The 22,723-nt window shown below is 39.8% G+C and overlaps 1 protein-coding gene across 1 annotated transcript in view; it reads left to right on the forward strand.

Moving 5' to 3' along the window:
* The window catches only part of LOC126354603 (UDP-glycosyltransferase UGT5-like), a 54,617-nt gene that overhangs the window by 28,881 nt on the left and 3,013 nt on the right, over positions 1–22,723 (forward strand). The window contains exons 5-6 of the mRNA XM_050004355.1: positions 18,598–18,820; positions 18,904–19,123. Of these exons, the coding sequence (XP_049860312.1) occupies positions 18,598–18,820; positions 18,904–19,123 (443 nt within the window). The remainder of the gene's footprint in view (positions 1–18,597; positions 18,821–18,903; positions 19,124–22,723) is intronic.

The following is a 22,723-nucleotide window of genomic DNA, read 5'->3' on the forward strand; positions in this document are numbered from 1 at the left end:
TTCCGTCGTCCAGACGAACGGAACACCGTTATGGCGTAAGCGATGAAGCGGAACTGAAATGGAAGAGACTGGCGGCACATAGCGGTGGTAGTAATTTATTTTTCCCAGCACACTCTGTAGCTGCCTCAAATTCTGCGGCGACGGCAAGTCTTGTATGGCACGGAGGTGCGTTGGACTGGGATGTATGCCTTGGGCATTGAGTACATGTCCCAAGTATGGCAAGTCACGAGCAAAAAACACACATTTGTCCGTCCGCAAGCGAAGACCATTTTGTTGCAACACCTGGAATAATGTTCTGAGATTGGCCAAATGTTCTTCTTCCATCTTTCCGGAGATCACAATATCGTCCAGATAATTTGCTGCAGTAGGGACCGATTCACAAACAGCTTGTAGATATTGTTGAAACATTGCAGGGGCGGATGCACACCCGAATGGCAGTCGTTTCAATCGATACAAACCAAGATGCGTATTAACCACCAAAACGCGCTGGGATTCTTTGTCCACCGGTATTTGCAAGTACGCATCTGCGAGGTCCAACTTCGAAAAATATTTACCCGGGCACAGTTTGTTGAAAAGATCTTCCGAGCGGGGTAAAGGAAAAGTTGCAATCACTAGTTGTGGATTCACTGTTGCCTTCAAGTCCACACAAAGTCTCAATTTGCCGGAAGGTTTTGGCAAAATTACTAAGGGTGACGCCCAGAGAGAAGCCTGCTCACGATCAATTACACCTTGTGATTCCAAATCGTGTGATGTTTTTGCGAACTCATCACGCAATGCGTGGGGAACATTGTGCGCTCTGAAAAATTTCGGGTGCGCGTTTACTTTCATTTCCAAATGTGCTTCATAGTTCTTAGAGCAACCGAAGCCCGGTGCAAAAATGTCTGCAAATTCTTCACATAGACGAGAAACACTGTCTGAAGGCACCGTCTGGTTCACTGATAGGACCTGATTTACTATAGACAAGTTAAACAACAGAAATAAATCGAAACCAAACAAGTTCACTACAGAAGAAGAACGAAGGACGTAAAATGACACAAGTTTTGTTTGTCCTTTGTATGTTGCAAGAAGGCTGCACCGTCCTAACACAGGGATATCTTGACCTGAATAGCTAGGTAACTTAACATTTGCGGCACGCAACAGAGGTGTGCCCAGCATTTTGTAAGTGTCTTGATTGATCAGTGAAACTGCAGCTCCTGTATAGAGCTCGAATGGTATAACTGTGCCGTTAATGTCCAAGTCTACAAAAAGTTTATTGTCCTGCTGACGACAAGAGCGACTGTCTCGTGCAACGTGAACTGACACTGGTACATAATCACTTGCGACTTGACGGGAGTTCCGGCGATGTCGACGCACACTATTTTTGGGACGAACACAGTCACTGTTAGAGAGAGTGGCACTGGGCGGAGTGGAATGAACTACATGAATTACCATGGGCGAAGTTTCGCGAGCCTGAGTATCCTTGGTTCGATTCTGATTCCGGCATGAAGCAAAGGGCCGGGAACGGTTTTGAACTTCCAATATGAGCTTTTTCTGGCAAACACTCTGAACATGTCCTTTTTTATTACGATAAAAGCAAATAACTTGGCGTGACGGGCAATTCTCACGCGAATGTTTAGTAGCACACCACGGGCATGATTTGATGACTGCATTTGCTTGCCGCCGCGGCACACGTGGCTGAGAGCCTGGCCGCGAGGGCTGTTAACTGCTCCGTGCAGTTCGCCCGGCGGGCCGGTTAACCTGACACACTGCTGGCGAAGTTTCAAATGATTCCTGAGCAAAGTCAAGTGTGTCCTGCCGATCCAATATGTCCATCACTTGTTGAAGGGAGGGATCGACTAGTTTCAAAATGTGTTCCCTTATACGAACATCAGAAACGTTCTGTGAAATTGCATCACGTACCATAGTATCTGAATAAGGGAGTCCACATTAACACTCAAAAGCACAATCCCTAGTTAGGCCTTGCAAGGTTGCAACCTACTCCCGATTAGTCTGACCTGCCATACGTTTTGTACGAATGAAGGTATACCGTTTGACAACTACATTGACTGATTCTTTGAAATATGCATCTAATGCAGACAAAATTTCTTCGTAGGACAGAGTTGCTACGTCGCGTCGGGGAAATAATTTGACTATCACACGGTATGTTTGTACGCCGACCGAAGACAACAAAAATGGCTGCCGCTCGTTACCTTTAATTCTGTAGGCGGCGAGATGGAATCCAAATTGGCGTGACCACTCCGTCCAGCTTTCCAGTGCAGCATCAAAAGGTCGAAAAGTTGGTGCAACAGCGTGTTGTGGCTGCGGTAGTGGTGAAGCGGCTGCTGCCGCATCGTTTTGCATTGTACGTTGACCCTGGACGAGCTGTCCAAGGGCATCCAATAAGGGCTGCGTCTGCTGATTTTGTAAGCGATAAAATTCGGACAGTACATCTGGAGATTGTGGCGAAGCCATTACACAAGTAAATCAGGGCAATATCGATAAGAACGCGGTTGTGCCTAGTCGCCAATGTTGTGGTTGACAGGAGACCCAACACCGTGTTACTAGAGGAGGCCGAAAGGAACGCGATTTAGCTCACGCAGGCTGGCGTGAGGTCTGGAACAGGACAAGGAAATTAGAATTTAGAAACAACAGACGTAGCTCGTGGAATACTTAACTTTAAGCCATTAATGATGAACGTCGCTCTTGATGGTACATAGTTCACAATGTCAATAGAAACTGATAATGGCGCCTTGCTAGGTCGTAGCAAATGACGTAGCTGAAGGCTATGCTAAACTATCTTCTCGGCAAATGAGAACGTAAGTAGGCAGTGAACCATCGCTAGCAAAGTCGGCTGTACATCTTGGGCGAGTTCTAGGAAGTCTCTCTAGACCTGCCGTGTGGCGGCACTCGGTCTGCAATCACTGATAGTGGCGACACGCGGGTCCGACGTATACTACCGGACCGCGGCCGATTTAAAGGCTACCACCTAGCAAGTGTGGTGTCTGGCGGTGACATCACACACACAGTATCATAATGTAGTAGCAAAAAATGTAGACTAGTCAAGACGTTGGGATATCATAAGGCAAAAATGTCAAAGTCAACTTGTTTGTTATATCTTTAAGATTTCATAGTGCATACAGAGAAAAATTCTACTTTCTATGGGAAAACAATCATACATACACAAAAAAATGGAACATGTGCACGGTCTGATATATAACGACAAGAAAAGCGACCTGCTAACCTTACCTTGCCAGACACTTGCCAAGAAAAAATACGATCATCATTAGTAAGTAGTCACATAGTTATAATTGCATAAGTGATCATATAAACATCAGGAAAGGGCATTACAGTGCGTTAATCATAAAGTATGTTCATTCTATAAAGGCTTTAATAATGGAAATATGGTGATTGCCCTTGGTTTTTCTGGTTCTCAAAGTTTCGACGTGAACTACATTGAATGAGGAATGCTGCGAATTCTATATGGATCTGTGTATAGAAGCTCGAATTTACTGCGTCTACACTTTCCTCTGTTGGATAAATAATGTATGGGTACTAATATCTTCTGTCCAATGTGAAAGTCACGGCGTGTACAAACCTGTTTTTGCTGTCTTCTCCGGCGCTCTGCGGCACGTTTGAGGTTGTTGAGCGCAATGTCGATTATTTCATGGTGGCTAGTCGACGAGATGAAGGAAAAGATACTAATTCTGTAATTTTGTTGGGTGGTTCAACATTTTTCAATATGACAGTCGGAGATAGCATAGTAGACTCATTTGGTATGGAGTTAATTACACCCTGGAATGAGAGTATGTGTTTATCCCAATCAATATGTTTTTATGCAGTATATTCTACATAGTTTACCAATTTCTTTCATTAGTCGTTCAGAAGGGTTCGAAGAAGCGTGATACCTGGATATATAGATCGGAGAAATGTTTCTAGCTCGTAACATACGTGTCCATATAGCAGATCGAAATTGTGGTCCATTGTCGAAAATTACTTTCAATACATGCCCTACATGAAATAAAAAATGTTTTACAAATGCATTAGAAACACATTTAGCAGTAGCTTTGCGTAACGGAGTGATGGTAACAAATTTCGAAGTTAGTTCAACAGCGACAAAGATTCAACAAAAACCTCTATTAGATCTGGGAATAGGTCCAAAAATGTCTATAGCAGCCATGTGTCTCAATTTAACAGGTACAATGGGATGTAACTGAGGAATATGTGAAGTCGTATCTGATTTAGGTTTCTGGCAGATTTTACATGACGCTAAAACTCGTCGAATACGTTTCTCCATGTTGGCAAAATAACAGTTCTGTCTCAGTACAAGAAAACATTTTCTGGCTTCATAATGTGCGTAACTTAAATGAGTATACCAAATTAATTTGTTAACAAGTTCGTCAGGAATGCATAATAACCAGTTGTTGCCGTCAGGGTGAGAGCGGCGGAACAGAATGTTATTGCGTACCGTGTAATGGTTTCTAATGGTAACGTTATTCTTATCTTGCCAAAGGTGTTTAATTTCTTTCCATACGTTGTCTTTGCTCTGCTCTTGTGCTATGTCTCGTAATGACGATGAAATGAAATTTTCAAATGCGACATGTTGAATATACATGAGGCTAGAATTTGCTTGGTAGAAGTTGGTTGATAAAGAAAATGCCTAAATATGGTAAATGCCCATACAGCACGTAATGTTTCAAGTTCTGTAACAGAATAATTTAGTTCAGCAGGTGACAGAGTGCGACTTGCATAAGTGATGTTTTTAATTACTGTAGTACCGTCTTCTTCAATTTCCTGAAAAATGTGTACGCCTAGACTGGTGTCAGAACTGTCGGTGGCAATGGAAAAATTTCATGTAGGATCTGGGTGTGATAGAAGTGGTGCATTCAACAAGGTATGTTTCAGATTAACAAACTCAAACTGTGCTTGGCTATCCCAGGACCAAATAGCGTTTTTACTCGTCAATTGGCATAATCTGGGGGTGTCTAAAGCAGAGTAATGAATAAATTTACGGAAAAAGTTAATTGATCCCAAAAAGCTGCGTAGTTGTTTCTTCGTCGTTGGAACAGTATTGTCACGTAAAGCTTGAAGTTTTTCCGAGTCAGGCGCAATGCCTTCTGCTGAAATTACATGTCCAAGAAATTTTATAGAAGTTTTACCAAAGTGTGATTTGCTAAGATTAACTGCGAGTCCTTGTGCACGAAAAGTTTGCAACAGTTGTTCAAAAATCAGATTGTGTTCAGACCAGTCAGCTTCTGCAATAAGGATGTCGTCTACATACATTGCTGTCTTTACGTTCTGTCGGAAGTATAGTATTCAAACCGCGAATAAACGCTACTGAAGAAATTGTTAAATCGAACGGTCGTTTGCAAAATTGATAACAATCACAAAAGCAGAGAAATGCTGTGTACTAACTGTAGTTCGGACGGAGCTGAATTTGCCAAAATCCCGATTTTAAATCTAATGTGGAATTTTGAAAGTCAATAATTGCGTCATGTTGTACCAAAAAATTCGTACCTAAAATAACGTCTGTTGTCAATAAGGGAACAATCCAAAATTTTAAGTGGAACGTAAGACCTGCAATACAAAATGATAAGTGTGTGTAATTTTACATCTACTCCTTTACCAGATACTGCTCCTTCTACTTAAGCTTTGCCTAATGGTAACGTAGGATAGGTGTTCTCTTTTATAAATTGTTTGAAAGTTTCTTCATTTTTAACTGACATAGGTGATCCAGAATCGACTACTGCTGAAAATGTGGATGATCCAATCTTTACTTCAATGACAGGTTGGGAAATGGTTTTTTGAATAATTGGTTTTACATGTAAAAGTGTGTCTCGAATGTCGTCAAAAGTAATAACATTTTCGTGAACAAGATCATGTGTGTCTAAAGTATTGCTTACATTGCTGGAAGATGCAACCTGTACTGTGTCTAGTCAAATTCTTTCTGACGTGCTGTTATTGGCATGAGGATGCTGTGGCATTTCGACTATTTGTACTGTTCTGTTATTTCTTCCTGACGTATTAGGTTCGGGATGATAACGACTGTCTGGTTCGTTCATAATAATCTGTTGATGCGGATGACTCTACTGCTGCTAAGACCTACTGTTATTATACGTGCGCTGAAAACTGTCATGATAGTCATTGCTATACGGCGCATTGCGATATGAGTTTAAATGGTGTGTTTTCTGTACGTAGTGATTTCCTTGTTGCTGTGAGTTACTATTTGGTGGGGCCGACGCTATAAGTGTAGGCGGTGAAACATTAAAGCTTGGTTGACCTTGCACATTACATTGTTGGTTAGATATGCTAACAGGCTGGTTTTGTTGCTGTTGTGGGGGAAAAGCTCTATTGTTGCCAAAATGCGTTTGCTGTTGCTGATAATTATGAGGATACTGCTGATTAAAATTTTGTATGTTATTATAATTCTGGTGGTTGTCATTCCTGAAGCGTCTATCACCTTCGCTATTAAAATAGCTTGGCTGATTGTAATTACTGTATGATTGTTGGCCTTGGTTATGATGTGAAAAATTTTTGTTTATGAAAGAATAGTCTGATTGCTGAACTTCCAAAAGCTGTAACAGATATCTAAATGCCAGAAATATTTTCTTTCCGCTGTCCTGTTAAAAGTGATACTCTTAACGATCGTGGTAATTTAGAAATACATAATTGGATAAGTACTGATTCACTGTATGGCTCACGTAAGTATTGGTTTTGTTGTACCATGCGTAAAAAAAATGTGTGACAGTGGGAAAATTTGAGTTCTTATAATTGGGTAAGCTAATTAATTGATCCTTGATTCCGCAGTGTGTCGTCCTCGACTAATATGCTGACAGAAAAGCGTTCTGAAATTCTTCTACGGAGTAGCATTGTCTCGCCATCGGTCTCATACGAGTCGCCGGTTCGCCTTCCAAAAAACTGCAAATAAATTCAAGTTTGTGTGTCACGGGCCAAGTTGGTAGAAAAGCAAAGCTAAATTGTATCCAATCCAAGGGGTGAACCTGTGTTCTGTCATTCTTAAATACCTTAAATTTTCTCACGGATAGAAAGTGCTTGTAATCAAAATTATCGTCTCTAAATGTCTGAACAGGTTCAGGATTGTATGATAATCTGTTTGTCTGTGACTGTTCAGAATCTAAGTCACGTACTCTCTGTAAATTACCTAAATTACACTGGCTGTGTGACTGTGAAAAATATTCAGAATGTGGCGTATGCTGTGACGTCTTAAGAGGCTGAAACATTTTTCACTTCTGTCACTTCTTGCTGTAAAGATGACACTTTTCTACGCACTGCATTATTCGATGAACCCATCTCACTGATTGCTGTAAGTTTTGGAATTCGGGTGTTTGACTGAACGGAACTGGTGACATATCGTCTGATTTAGTGTCATTGTTACTTTGGATAACGTCAATACGACTGGCCAATTCATCATATTTTTCAGTCAGTGCTTTAACCTGATCATTGTTGTTAGTGTCACGAGCATTAATTGGTTTTTGCATTTTACGTGTGGTTTTATTTAATTTCTTAACGTCTGTTTTAATGGCAGCATCGGGATCCTGTATTAATTCCAATTGTTCAAGTCGGTTGGTCACTGTCTGAAAGTCTACTGTGTATTAATTTTCCAAAGTCTGAATATTAGTGTCTGTTTTTGTTTTTAGATCGGATATTACACCATGCAATTTAGTGTTCAACTGTTTGATAGTATTGATTTCGTCTGATACTGTAGCAATGTTGTTGTCTACGTATGTTTTTGCTTTCGTAAATAACTTACGCTTATCTTCCTGTCTCTGTGCAGTAATGGTTTCCATGACTTGTTTCTTTACTTTAGTTCTGTTCCTGTATGAATTTACGGTAACGCGTTTCACTGTTTTGTAAGTGGTGATTAAAACGTTCGTCAATTTGGCTATTCTGTTGGTCAAACTTCTTGTCTACTGTCGCATACAGTGTGCGTGAAAGTTCTGCTGACATTAATTTAAACTCATCGTGTAACTGTGTTGCGTTTTCTGAACATTGTTTAGCAACTGCACTAATTTCATCTCTAGGTAATTTTGTTGTGGCTGCATGTGTACTACATATTTCTTGTGCAACGGATCTTATTTCTTCACTACTACTCCTCGGGACGAGGTACTGGCGGAATTAAAGCTGTGAGGACGGGGCGTGAGTCGTGCTTGGGTAGCTCAGTCGGTAGAGCAGATGCCCACGAAAGGCAAAGGTCCCTAGTTCGAGTCTCGGTCCGGCACACAGTTTTAATCTGCCAGGAAGTTTCATATCAGCGCACACTCCGCTGTAGAGTGAAAATTTCATTCTAGAAACAACCCCAAGGCTGTGGCTAAGCAATGTCTCCGCAATATCCTTTCTTCCAGGAGTGCTAGTTCTGCAAGGTTCGCAAGAGAGCTTCTGTGAAGTTTGGAAGGTAGGAGACGAGGTACTGGCGGAATTAAAGCTGTGAGGACGGGGCTTGAGTCGTGCTTGGGTAGCTCAGTCGGTAGGGCAGATGCCCACAAAAGGGAAAGGTCCCTAGTTCGAGTCTCGGTCCGGCACACAGTTTTAATCTGCCAGGAAGTTTCATATCAGCGCACACCCCGCTTCATTCTTTCAGTAAGCTGTTCAATAGAGGTGTCAAGTTTTTCATTAATTTGTTTGAAAGACCTCTCGTGTTTTTCATTCAACTGTTTGAAACTTTCATTAAGTTGTTTGTTCGATTAAGTAAGTTGTTTGAAATTGTTGTCCTGCTCTTCATTCGACTCTGTGAGATTTTCATTAAGTTGTTTGGTTCTATTCATTAAGTTGTTTGAAACTGTTGTCTTGTTTTTCATTCGACTATCTGAGTTTTTCATTACGTTGTAGCAATACTGCCATAACTTGATCCATGCCAAAATTATCGATTCTATTTTCTGTGCTCTGTGATGGTGTATCTGCATGTGTCACGCTTTGTGTAACCATTTGGTCATTGAATTATTCACGAAAAGGTTTGCTAATTGGATGTAGACTGTGGGTCACTACATCGGAATCAAATAAACCTGACGTATTTTAACTACATTCTTCATTTTAGTTAGAAACATTTATCTGTTCACAGTGTAAATTTTGCAAATCAGGTGTGTCAAACTGGGCAGCGTTCATTGTAACGGAACGTGCCTCGTCATCAATTGTCGTTAAATTAAATGTGGACATGATTGAATTTGTTTGTTCATCATTTGAAATAAAACCATTACTAGTGATCAGCACGCACTGATTATCTATAATTGGAGGATTATCATTATGGCACTGAGTGTCGCTGGTATTATCAATCAAATTATTCAAGTTGGCTTTTTCACTCATTGTGCATCGCGATGTACTGATAGCAGTTTTTCGCGGCATTTCTACAGGTCAAAGGTAAGCACAAAATCAAACAAAGACAAAGCAATAATGGGACAAATACAATAACAACAAAAAAAAGGGTTCAAATGGCTCTGAGCACTATGGGACTCAACTGCTGTGGTCATTAGTCCCCTAGAACTTAGAACTACTTAAACCTAACTAACCTAAGGACATCACACACATCCATGCCCAAGACAGGATTCGAACCTGCGACCGTAGCAGTCGCACGGTTCCGGACTGCGCGCCTAGAACCGCGAAACCATCGCGACCGGCACAAAAACAACAAAGAGCAATAAATTGCCGATAATTTGTGAAAGAAAGAGTGACAAATTAGTAAATGCATTGCGCCAGATGCCAACTACATTTAACATAAGCAAACAAGAGCAGATATATAACTGACTACTCAGAAATTCACAAAAAATACGATCCTGGCCGGTTGTCGAGAAGTGTAACCTCACAACAGGAAAAAATAATAATTATATCATTCGCATTCAATGTAACCTTCCAATAGTTTATTATTCCATAACCTTGCAATAATAAAATGTGACTAACCTTCTAACAAAAAATGTTATTCATATGTAACCTTTCAATAATTAACTGGCTGTGAATCGAAACTGGTAAATTTAGACTTCAGCAGTGCTGCGTCAAGCCCCTGAAAGATCATACTGAATAAATTGAAAATTCTTACCTCAATAACGTCGCCAGATAATGCATATATATCTGCTCCTATGAGAAGTCTTTCCGGCACAGCACAGTGCTAAGCTGGCTGTAGATTTGTCATGTATGAAAAGAAACAACTGATTTTTCTTTACAGTAATCGGGATGACCATGGATTGGAGAAATTGGTAAATTCTTTAAATTGAAATGAATGATTGTCAAAGTTAATTTTTATAAGAAACATTATTATTAAGAAATTTTTAAAAACATTTACATGGGACTTGATATAACAATGGTACATATGCACAAGTCTGCTTTTACCTTATACTATATCGCCCTGGAACCGTCATCGCTCCCCACGACCGGCCAAGCCAACTCGATACATCAGACTGCTAACTACTACTTACTCCTACTGTCACACAGTTCCTACTGCAAGGAAACGTTAGCGACAGCCCCGGACATTTGCACAAGCCCCGCCCATTTACCCCCCTCTATACCTACCCCCCCCCCCCCCCCCCCCGCCACACCAACCAAGAGTGCATCAATATGATCTTCGGTAGTCCTCGTTGCTGTCGTGTTTTTGTTCATCGTTTTTTGTTTTACCGCGGTTTTTCATAGTAGCAGTGTTGTGCTGTTAGTAACTTCTTAGCAGTTTGTGTAATACTGTCAAAATGAAACATAGATATGCACTCTCAATAAAGTTATCATACACAAGGTATCTAATCTTGACTGTTGTGGCCAACTGATGTCAAAACTGATATCTAACAGACATTAAAGTATGATAAGATGTGTTGGAATGACACTGACGAAATTATGTACATATGTTTAACAATAGGCAGCTCTAAAGCTCTCAAACACTGAAGAAGAACTCAAAGTAATCTTGTGTCTGCTGTAAAAATTCACCCATTTTTACACAGGCAAATATTAATGAAGAATGTCACTGTATAAATGTCTGACTGCTTGCATTACGCATTTCTACATTATCCCACTCTTATATTCTTTAGTCTTAATGATGTAATCAGAAACAAACCAAGACATCGACTTTGCCTTGTTTATGCACAACATCGACTTTAGACAATCGAGATAATGGACAGCATCCTTGGCGATACTACCAATTAATATTTCCCAGCAGAATTTCTTACACTACGTGAGGTGACGGAAATTTGCACTCACTGCAGTTAACAAATATCAGATTTTTTGATATGGTGCAGATGAAAGCTCATGAAATAAAAAAGACAGCGTGGAAACCATTTTTATTTTTCTTTCTTATTGATGATTTTTCAACTCGCATATTAATGAACATATTTCTAATTCTTTTTACAATGGTACTGGAAAACAGTATTTCGTACTAACTCCTGATTTTCTCCCTTGTTATGACTGGCATATCTGTGATACGAACAACTTTGATGTTGGAAGATGCGGCAGACCATGGGCGGAGCTTAGGATATGGATTGGTGTGGAGGGGGGTGATTGGGCGGGAGTTGTGCACCGTCCGGGGTTGTCGCTACGTTACGTCTACTGCAGTCAACACTACTCTCTGGTCTGAGATTCTCTTATAGCTTACATATCGCAGGCAGCGCGTGATCAATCCATCGAAATTACATCTACTCAAGTGTGCTAGCAATAAATTTCTTAGTCATGGACCTCTTACAAGATGATACTATGCTCCTCAGGTACGTTAATTCATTCGCTATAAAAAGAAATTAGATCGGACGTAGTATATATTAAAGTTGTACTGACAGTAAACCTATTCTGTGGGTTTCTGAATGAGTTATAGAATATTAAGTTATGAATTTTATTATACATAATACATTTCAGGCGCTTAGACTCTTAAGTGCCTAAAGCACATCGATTGTGAGATTGTAGCATTTATTCATGCTCCTGGAATCCGCTGACCTTATGGTGAGTCAGGTTTACCGGTACTGTAGGCCCACATTATATATATGAAAATTCACAGAAAGCTGTGTCACTGGTTTCTCTGTTATTCACTTAAATGTGGACACGACCGCAGTGTGCCTTAGGCCCTTAGGGATCTCAGCGCCTCATTTATATTTTAGTCAACTAACCATCTTGGTAGACATTACTACTTGACTTTAATCAATTCCACAAACGGCAGTTTATGTTTGGAGTTAATTGTTTTCGTTGTTTCCTGTGGGGCAATTGGCTTTCGAGTGCAATGAAAACGCTGGATAGCCCTGATAGCTTCCCTTCTTGCTTTACACAATGCAGCTTTGAAGCTCTCATCGTTTCGCATATTTGCAACGAAATCTAAACCTTTAAATTTCAAACATCGAAATTCCTCTTTAAAAATTTAGGGAACAGGCGCTGCCTTTTCTCTGTGGACTCTTTTCCTGCATTTATGCATTCGTTTCAAAATCTTCACATCTGCTTCGTTAGGTAGGCTATAATGTTGCTGTTTAGCCATAATTATGTGCAAAAGCATCAAAACACGACCATTACGATATTCATAAGTACTGAAAACTCTTAACTGGCCACAACACTACAGTTCAAGTGACGAAGATGTTTAGAGCATTTATTTGATCACTTGATGAAACTCTGCAGTGGGTATTAACAAATGCTCTGTTAGTGCGGCAAACTGATTTTTGTGTGCTCCCCATTATTTAGTGAAAAGAATGGAATTAAAGATAATAGCTACAGTTTGAAAACTAGAACTAATACGAAAATTTTTAACATCAGCTTCGTATTAAGTAACAGCAAATGAGATTTAGTTTATTTCAGTTCACTGTTATTGTGAGTGTTTAACAGCGTTGTTAGTTCTGTTGGTATAGGTTTTATTTTAAGATAAACAGAAACCCACTATTTGACCTTGCCGTAATTTCAGAGGATTATTTTGTATTTGGAACGTTCCAATTTGACTCTGTATGCCGTTAACCAAGATATGTGTACGCAGTCTGAGAGAGAGAGGCGTCAATAAGACGATTACCAGACCAGTTTTCAGGTCTCGTGTATGGAATGTAATGGGAAGAATTGCTCTAGAAGCCAACTATAGTGCAAATTGAGTGAAACTTTCTTACGATCCCATGAAGAATTTCTGTTTTGAGGACGCTAACAACTACAATTACCAGCATCAGTAGTAAAGATAACTGGACAGAAGCCGCTCATTGAAGAGGCGGAAGTTTTGGTTGGTTGGTTCGTTGGTTGATTTGGGGGAAGGGACCAAACAGCAAGGACGTCGGTCCCATCTGGATAGGGAAGGATGGGGTAGGAAGTCCGCTGTGCCCTTTCAAGGGGTCCCTCCCGGCATTTGCCTGAAGCGATTTAGGGAGATCACGGGAAGCCTAAATCATGATGGCCTGACGCGGGTTTGAACCGCCGTCCTCCCGATTGCGAGTCCAGTGGGCAGAAGTTTTATTGGAATTCTAAAATTACAGCACACTACGAGATACTGCAAGAATTAATCATTTGATGAATTGGTACAGGATGTCAACAGATACAAGCTTATGCAGTAGAGTTCACAGAAATTTTGTGCCCCTGCTGTGGTCAAGCACATATTAAAACATTTCTAAAGAGCGTGTGTTTGATCGAGGATTCTGTGATTAGCCTGCAGTTTACGATTTGAATTGTTTTTGTTCACTGAAAGAGCTTTTACAGTCACAGTTCTGGGGATACATTGAACAACTGGTTAAGTAGACACGTTAGAGAGAACGAAGACAAGGAGATCGATTGATTGAGTGTATATCAGCCACATACACAGGCTTGTACAAGAGGCCTCCCAGTTCGTCGCATCTCACACTGTGTTCCTCAAAGCACAAAGTTAGCGTCATCTCACTTCCATCAAGAGCTTCAGTTACTTCTACATTCTGCCGGCCACCTTAGGGTATGTAGCAGAGGGCTCACTAGGTTCTTGTATAATTTCCCTCCTATCCTATTCCAACCGCGAATGATGCAAGGGTAGTGCGATTATCCCTAAAAATGGGTCAAATGGATCTGAGCACTATGGGACTTAACATCTAAGGTCATCAGTCCCCTAGAACTTAGAACTACTTAAAACTAACTAACCTAAGGACGTCACACACATCCATGCCCGATCCAGGACTCGAACCTGCGACCATAGTTACAGCGCAGTTCCAGATTGAAGCGCCTAGAACCGCTCGGCCACACCGGCGGGCCCTAAAAACTGTATGAACAAAGTTTTCTCTTCCTTTACCGTCACTGGCCCTTCTCAAGATAGATCTCAGATTGTGCGTCCTCGGAAATTTCAACTGTAAACTTCTTCATGTTGCACAACACTTCTATTGTAACGTCAGCATTTGCATTTGGGTGGGCATCTTCATGACGCCTCGGTGTTACAAAACGAAACAATGACGAAACGTGCTGCTTTTGATTTGATGTTCTCTATTTTTTCCACTAATACTACCTGGTAAGCAATCCATACTGGAACGAGGATATTTTTTAACGTATCTTGCTGGTGGGTGGATTGCATTTCTTTAGGATTCTTAGAATGAATCAGTCCGGTATCTGTCTTAAATCCTACAAAGTTTATTCCTCTGGATATTTTACAGTTGCAGCTCATTAGTATATGTACGAGTCCGCCAGCCTATAGTTCAAGTTTCTGCAGCTAGTTGGTGCCACAGTCGTAACGCAACAGCAGTTGATGGTGGCAAGACATTTGAAAAAAAAAAAAAAAAAGCTGGCCGGTGGGGAGATTGGTAGAAAATTCAAAATAGGCGAAAGCGCAACGTATAAAATAACGGGAAATTTAGACATTGGCAAGACAATTAATAATCAATGATGGCAGATGGTAGGGAATTCAAAAAAACACGGGAAATTAAAAAGAACCCGAATATCCTCCTGTCTCTTCATCCGATCACAGTGAAGTATTAAAATGCCTAGATGTATTATTTCCGTGACATTTACTTGAAACTGCGTAAATACACACTCCACAAAGTGTCACATCTCTCTCTTACTCTTCAATAATAACCTAGTACGTTTGCCACCATTAAAAGGAAAGAGCCGGTTACGATATAGCTCCATCTTGACTGTGCTCAAAAACCAACCAAAGTTTTATCAAAAAAATTACATTACAGTATTTCCACATCTAAAATAGGTCATCAAAACACACACACTTCAAACAATAGCTAAACTGCATAAAATATTGTCAACTATGTTTCCATTACTGATTACAAAAAAACACTAAAGGACTTGCTCGCCAGTGGACACCATGAATTTTCTTGGAAGTTACATAGCATTTGTTATCCAATATTAGAATGAGTACAAAACATATTCACCACAGTTAAAACAAACATTTGTTTATATAATGTAATTAATCGATTAGTACCATATAGCCATCAAACATGAGTTTTATTTTAAATGATATTCCACAAAACTTCAAAAATGGGAACTAAAATCAGCTGCTCATTTATGCAATCTGCTGCCTCTCTTTGCCAATCTATGGCTGCACTAATAAAATGTTCAAGGTCCGACTGTTGTGTTACAGTGTAAGACACAACAAAAGTGTAGATTAATTGCTTACCACATCTATGTTGCTTGTCAAATGCCACAGTATTCGAAAATGTCTACAAAAATGTATCAGTAGCGCAAAACATCGTTAAGTTTACATCGAGTAGCACACTGTACATGTCAAATATAACGTTGTTATTTTACACAGGTATTCGTCACATTGGTGCCTAAAACATCCCTATGGCTTTCAAACTAAGTGCCTCAGTGCTTTTTCATGCCTAAAAAACCAGACAGTTGACATTCCACGTTATGCTGAGAAGATTGACACTAACCTTACAAGGCTTATAACAACAGAAAACATGCTAGGCAAGTCCACTACAACATCGCTGTGAAGTCTAGAATGAACTGTGTCAGTGGTTTAACACAAATTTTAGGCCTAATACATTGATACTAATCTGGTCATGATAAAATAATAGCCAAACACACAGTCAAATAGACATTCTGAATAAAATTATTTAGGCCTACTATTGCTGCAATGTCCTCAAATTAACAACGATATCTACAGACGTACAGGGAATTCAGTGCTCTAATCACCTAAGGTGTTTCCTGTTACGCCACCAATTTAGGGTGAGGGAGAAAATAACACATCACCAGAAAAACATAATCAATGATACTGATCGGCAAGTAATAGATGCGACTGAACCTAGTTGCTAAAAATTGCCAGAATCAGAACCACGGTTCTCCAAAGCTGCAATCAGCTACACCAACATCAAATAAAATTACCACAACTCACACACAGCCACAAATACCATTTTCAGGAAGGAAGATATAAGGCGTTTTTTTAAATTACGATGTACCACTTAAAACTCCCACGTTAACTCACACACAAAATGACTAAAGATGATAACAGATACTTAAGATTTCAAAAGAAGATATCTGTATCATTTTATCCATTTCTTTTGCAGAACTAAGCAGCTGTAGGAAGTACTGCAACAGCCCAAAGTTTTTTTTAATGATTTTATTGTACCAATACTAGCTTCGGACCTGAGCCCACTGTCAGATGGCAGCGTTGACCTGTTCACAAGTCTTACATTTGTGTCCTAAAATTGTACAAAGTTTTTGTGCTCAGTAGTTTACAAAAGGTTTTACTTATAAGCATACTTATAAGTATAACACTATGTAATCACAAAAACTCTGTTATATTTTAGAATGCAAAAGGTAAAACGTTTTGTAAATTATGCATCACAAAAATTTTGTTATATTTTAGGACACAAATGTAAACGCTACCATCCAACTATGGGTTCAGGCCCGAAATTAGTAATGGTACAATAAAATCATTTAAAAAAAACTTGTGGCTGGTTGCAGTATTTCCTACAGTGTAATGAAAGATGTCTGTACATTTCAAAAGTAAGTTCTTTGATAAGATTATTTCTTATTTATTGAGTACAAAATACACATACACACGCATGCAGGTTGCTTATCGTAATACAAAAGTATAATTACGTATCTCTACGTAAATTCGAGCAAAATAAAAAGTATTATAATTATATAAGATTTCGCACACTTTACAAGTACAATCGACCTTCAAATGAAATATATCCACATCAAAATTGTCTGTTTTACATATTAAAATACATGTAGCTTGCATGTTTATCGTAATATGAAACGTTGCTATTCCACAGGTCTTAAGAAAAAGAAGCAGTGTATCGAATGGACTAAGGTCCATCGCTATTAAAGAAATTAGTCCTTAAGGTGCAGTTAATGTGAGAAAACTGGAAATGGTATTGATAGAGGCGTAAAAAAAATACGAAAAAACTTCAGCATTGACGACAACAGTTGCCACTAAGGGAAACTGTAGACTGTTGCTGAAAAAAGAGCCGATCATTAACAGTGTGCAGGCAATGTTATAAATTATTTAAAAACATAACGCAGAAAATAATTGGATACAATGGGATGGGGGTGACAACACATAGGATATCTAAATGTTCTGTAAATATTAATTTGGTGGTTGATGTCTGCTGCAGCCAGCGCTTCATGATGGTCATTTCACTACGGTGCACAGAGCATGAGTAAGGAGTCAGTCTGATGATTAGTGAGGAATGGAGGGGGTAACTATTTTTTAGGAGTCGTGGGGGAAAATCCTAATTTTTGGGTAATAAATCATTATAACTGGGTGATAAATAATGGAGATAAAAGCGACAGGTCATCAGTTAACTAGATAATTGGGTAATAAGTTATAACAGTGACATGAAACGTCATTAATAAAAGTGACTGGCGATAAGGAGGCTAGGCCAAGTGGCTGACTTGTAGAGAGCACTGGACGTCTTGTCATGAGGAAGACATTGGCCCAAGACATTGGAGACATGTCACACGGTTGTCTCAGAGTGAGGCGCAGTGACCTTGGAGATATGATGAACATTTACCTTTGATCTTAGAGTTAAGAAGTACAAGGGGCCCTTTATCCTCACACTCACATATGCTCACTACTACTGTCACCTGTGAAGCTATCTTTCAAAACACGGAAAGTTGAATCTAAAAAATATGCCTTATTGGCCATCAGAAAATGCGTATCTCCCTCCAAGGCTCTTGAAGAAGCAAGAGTAAAAATGTTACCGCAGTTAACTGGCGAATCATTCTCAGATATCACATTTTTTTACATTCCAGTTGGTGTGTCGGCCCGAGCACATGTAGCCAAGTGTGCTTAATATCAGTTTTGAATAACTTTTCTCCGTTGTCCCGCTCTTGCAAGCAGACTCTCTCAGCTGCGTTATACTGGTGCTCCTCATCAGCCTACAGCGACAGGTCCTTCCGCACAAGACATCGCTCGATTTCATGTTCAAAACAGATAAATTCGAAGCACACTTATTTCTCCAAAACTAAGAGTGAAATGCCACTGACTCTTTTACCTACGATACCAGCGGGAGGAATTATTAAAATTCCATTTCAAAAATCGAAGTTGATACTGATGTCTCTGTAGTTCATATAAACATCAGCAGAGACATTACGTCATTTATTGAGGAACTTTTCATGTGGCTTAAAAAGGACTTATCAAATCTTAAATGGTTCCCTAACTATTTCGTTTTACCGTTTGCTATGAACCATGGGCAAAGAATTTATTTCCTGGATAGAATGAAACGTTGTACATCGTAATGTTTAACGTGCTTATAGTAATATATTTTTTAACAGGATGTACAGAGCTTCCTCGATGGCGCAGAAAACGGTGTGATTTACTTCAGCCTCGGCAGCAACGTGAGGAGCAGTATGATGCCAGAGCATAAGAGGCGAGCGTTCCTCGAAGCTTTCACGCAGCTGCCTCAGCGGGTGCTCTGGAAGTGGGAGGTGGACAGCCTGCCTGGACAGCCGGAGAACGTCATGATAGCCAAGTGGCTGCCCCAGCAGGACGTCTTGGGTAAGCTTCTGTACAGTGCAACAGTTCTTTTTGGTACAGCATTGTAAAAGACACGTGTCCTACTTCCATTTTCGCTTTTCCAGCACATCCAAACATTCGTCTGTTCATTACTCAGGGAGGACTCCAGAGCATGAATGAAGCAAGTTACTTCGCAGTGCCTCTCGTTGGCATTCCTTTCATGGGGGACCAGCTGCACAATGTGGCTAAGATGGAACAGGCAGGTATAGGCTACCGTTTGCTGTTCAGAGATGTCACTGCCGATTCCGTTCTGAAAGCCATTCACACAGTTCTTGGCAACGAAAGGTAAGAGAACGTGTCAAAATTCTTAAGCGAAAAACTAATGTTTCATATACACTCACTAACCTTTATGTTACTGCAGAGGTAAACATTTTTATATGGACAGGTGCTCTTTGTATCTTACTGTGTTTAACTTTAAGGATCACATCATATTCTTGTGTTAACTGTTGTAGCTTCCTATCTCTTACGCACCATACATAAATGTGACGGTTTAATTGTTGTTTACCTCCTTCACAGTACATAACCGTTTCTGCAACCAAAATAATGGACTTAATGTGGGAAGCTATTAGCTAAGTTGCCCAAATAAAATTTCTGAATAGTGCTGTTAACAATGTAATAGCAATCTTGACGTGCTACAAAATAAGCTCCAAGCATCTGGATTTTGGATATAACGATCAGCTTACAATTTTTTTTCTTCATAATGAAAAGCTGGTGGTATTTCAGTAATCTTTTGCAAACTTAAGACCTAAGTTTTGTTTATCTCATTAACAATTAGATATCTACGTGTGTCAGAAACATGAGATCCGCATCCACACTACATCCGCACTTGCCTCACTCATATCCAATCCAGAAATCTCTAATTCGGTTTCCAGGTTAAACAGCATATCGAATGGACTAAGGCCTGTCACTATTAAAGAAGTTACTCCTTAACGTGCAGTTAATGTGGAAAAGCTTGAAATGCAATTGATAGATGTACAAAAAAGAAAAAAAAACTGCAGTATTGTCGACAACGGTTGCCACGAAGGGAAAGTATAGACTGTTACTAAAAGAAGAGTGATGGAGACGTTGTGTCGTTGAGAACTCACCAAACGTCGTGGATTCCGGCTTTCAACCCTCAGCCAATGCTTAAACTTTTAACAAAAATAACTAGCAATAGCGGCCGAATTCTCCCAGACCGATAACCAACCCTAGTCTGCCAACGGCCTTGTCAAAGAGGGTGGAGGCGCAGACAGAGTTTGCCGTCGGGATGCAAAACCTCCCAAAAGGCAGACAAATGAACCATGATTAATGGTATGAGGATGCAACAGACAATGGAAACCACTACACTGAAAGCACATAACATGCGTCCACAGGATATGGTGCGTGTAATGGAAAAAATCTCATGATGATCTCTCCATTTGCAAAAGATTTCGGATTAGATACCCAAGTCCGATCTCCGAGACAGAATTGCCAAGGGAAAAGTAACAATGAGAAAAAGATTTAATAACCAACGAAAAGATAACTTACTACGAGTTGGAATGATAGGACAGTTAGATGGAAATTAGGTAAGGATTTCTTGTCAGAGGAACTTAGTGCAACATCAACAGCAGTAGAAATTGATAAAACACAAGTGAGATTCGTGAGTGAGAAGGTAGGGCAGGGAATGAGTTACCATAACAGTTCAGTGATAGGACTGATCTCAATGCAATCGACAGGAAACCAAAGCCAACAACAGCCCCGGTATATGTACTGAGGTCACAAACAGATGATGAAGAAACAGAGAAATTGTGTGATGAACGAGTGATAAGTCTGTAAGAGGAGATGATAATCTGATAATCAAGACAGACAGGAAGGCAGCAGTGTGTGAAGGAACATAAGGAAGAGTCACGGGCGAATATGAACTTGATAGTAGGAACATAAGAGGAGAAAGGCAAATCAAATTTAAAATAAATTTTAGCTGGTAATAGCGATTACAATGTTCAACAATTGCAAGAGCAGGAGGAATACTTGGAAAAGTCTTAAAGATACGGGACTATATCAGCTGCATTCTGTCGTGGTCAGACACAGATTCCGAAATCAGACAACGAATTGTAAGACATACCCAGGAACAGATACAGAAAAGGATCACAGTTTAATAATTATAAAGTGTAGGCTTAATTTGAAAACACTCGTCAGGAATAAGACAAAAGGGATAGAAAACTTTCTTTTGCAATTTCTAAAATCATTAGGGGAAGTGGCAACTAACTGGCTGGTCAAGTTGGTGTGAAGAATGTAAGAAACTGGAGACACACCATCAGACATTCCGGAAAATATTATACAAACAATCCCGAAGATATCACGGTAGGAAAGAGGGAGAACTATCGCACGATCATCTTAATAGCTTAAACATCCAAGTTTCTGAGGACAATAATATGCAGAAAAATGTAAAAGAAGATTGAGGATCTGTTACATGAAAATCAGTTTCGCTTTCGAAAACTTAAGGGCACCAGAAAGCAGTCTTACGTTGTGACAGATAATGGAACCAAGACTTAAGAAAAATCAAGACAGATTCATAGGATTTGTGGATCTGAAAAACATTTGAAACGTAAAACAGTGCAAGATGCTCGAAATTCTGAGAAAAATGGGAGTAAACTATATGGAAAGACAGGTAATATGCACCATGCGCAAGAGCCAATTGGGAACAATAACAATGGAAGATCAAGAACGAAGTGCACGTATTAAAAAGGGTATAAGACAGGGATGTAGTCTTTCGCCCCGACTGTTCAATCTGTACATCGAAGAAGCAATGACGGAAATAAAAGAAAGGTTCAAGTGTTGGATTAAAAATCAAGGCGAAAGGGCCTCAGTGCTGAATTTGCTGATAACATTGCTGTCCTCAGTGAATGCGAACATGAATTACAAAATGTGTTGAATGGAATGAACAGCCTAATGAGTGTAGAATATGGGTTGAGAGTAATCCGAATAAAGACAATAGTAATGACGAGTAGCGAAATGAGATCAGCGATAAACTTAACATCACAACTGGGGACCATGAAGTAGATGACATGATGGAATTTTGTTACCTTTCAAACAAAATATTGCATCACGAACGAAGCGCAGAGGATATAAAACGCAGATTATCACAGACAAAGAGGACATTTATGGTCAAGAGCAGTATACCAAAATCAGACAATGGCCCTAATCTGAGGAAGCGTTTGTAGCAAGTCACTGTATGGTAGTTAACCACTGACTGTGTAAAAATCGGAAAAGAAGAGGGAAGAATTCGCGATGCGGTGCTAAAGAAGAATGTTGAAAAATTAAGTAATCTGATAGCTTAAGAAATGAGAAGATTCACCGAAGAATCGGTGGGGAAAGGAATGTATAGAAACCACTAAAAACACTAATGAGAAGGGACAGTATGGTATGACAGCTGTTAAGGCATCAGGGAACAACTTCCATGGTATTAGAGGGAAGTATAGAGAGCCTGAAATGCATTCAACAAATAATCGAGGACATTGCTTGCAAATGCTAATCTGAAATGATGAGTCTGGCACAAGTAGGGAATTCGCAGTGGGCCACATCAGTCTTACTAGAAAGCTGATGACAAACAGAAGCCCTATCTGGAAGTGAGGATACAAGTTCCTTTTTAAAAAAATTGCAGTAGATGGTATTGTCGTTTCCTCTTTTGTGTTTACGGATTGTCACCATTCAACACACGACAGTTGCGACACAAGTTTACTCAAGGCTAGTTCAGAATGACTATGCTGATCACAAATCCTGTCAGATTAGATGTTACAATGGAATAAGGAAATGATTTATGGACTGCAGTTTGATAGCATGTCGTAACTGTTCGACGTCTTGACACAATTGAGTAGGTGCAGCTATGAAACAATAAATTAAGTATGTACACTGCAACTTGAAGAACCA

This window comes from Schistocerca gregaria, chromosome 3, assembly GCF_023897955.1.
Source record: "Schistocerca gregaria isolate iqSchGreg1 chromosome 3, iqSchGreg1.2, whole genome shotgun sequence".
Classification (NCBI taxonomy): Eukaryota; Metazoa; Arthropoda; class Insecta; order Orthoptera; family Acrididae; genus Schistocerca; species Schistocerca gregaria.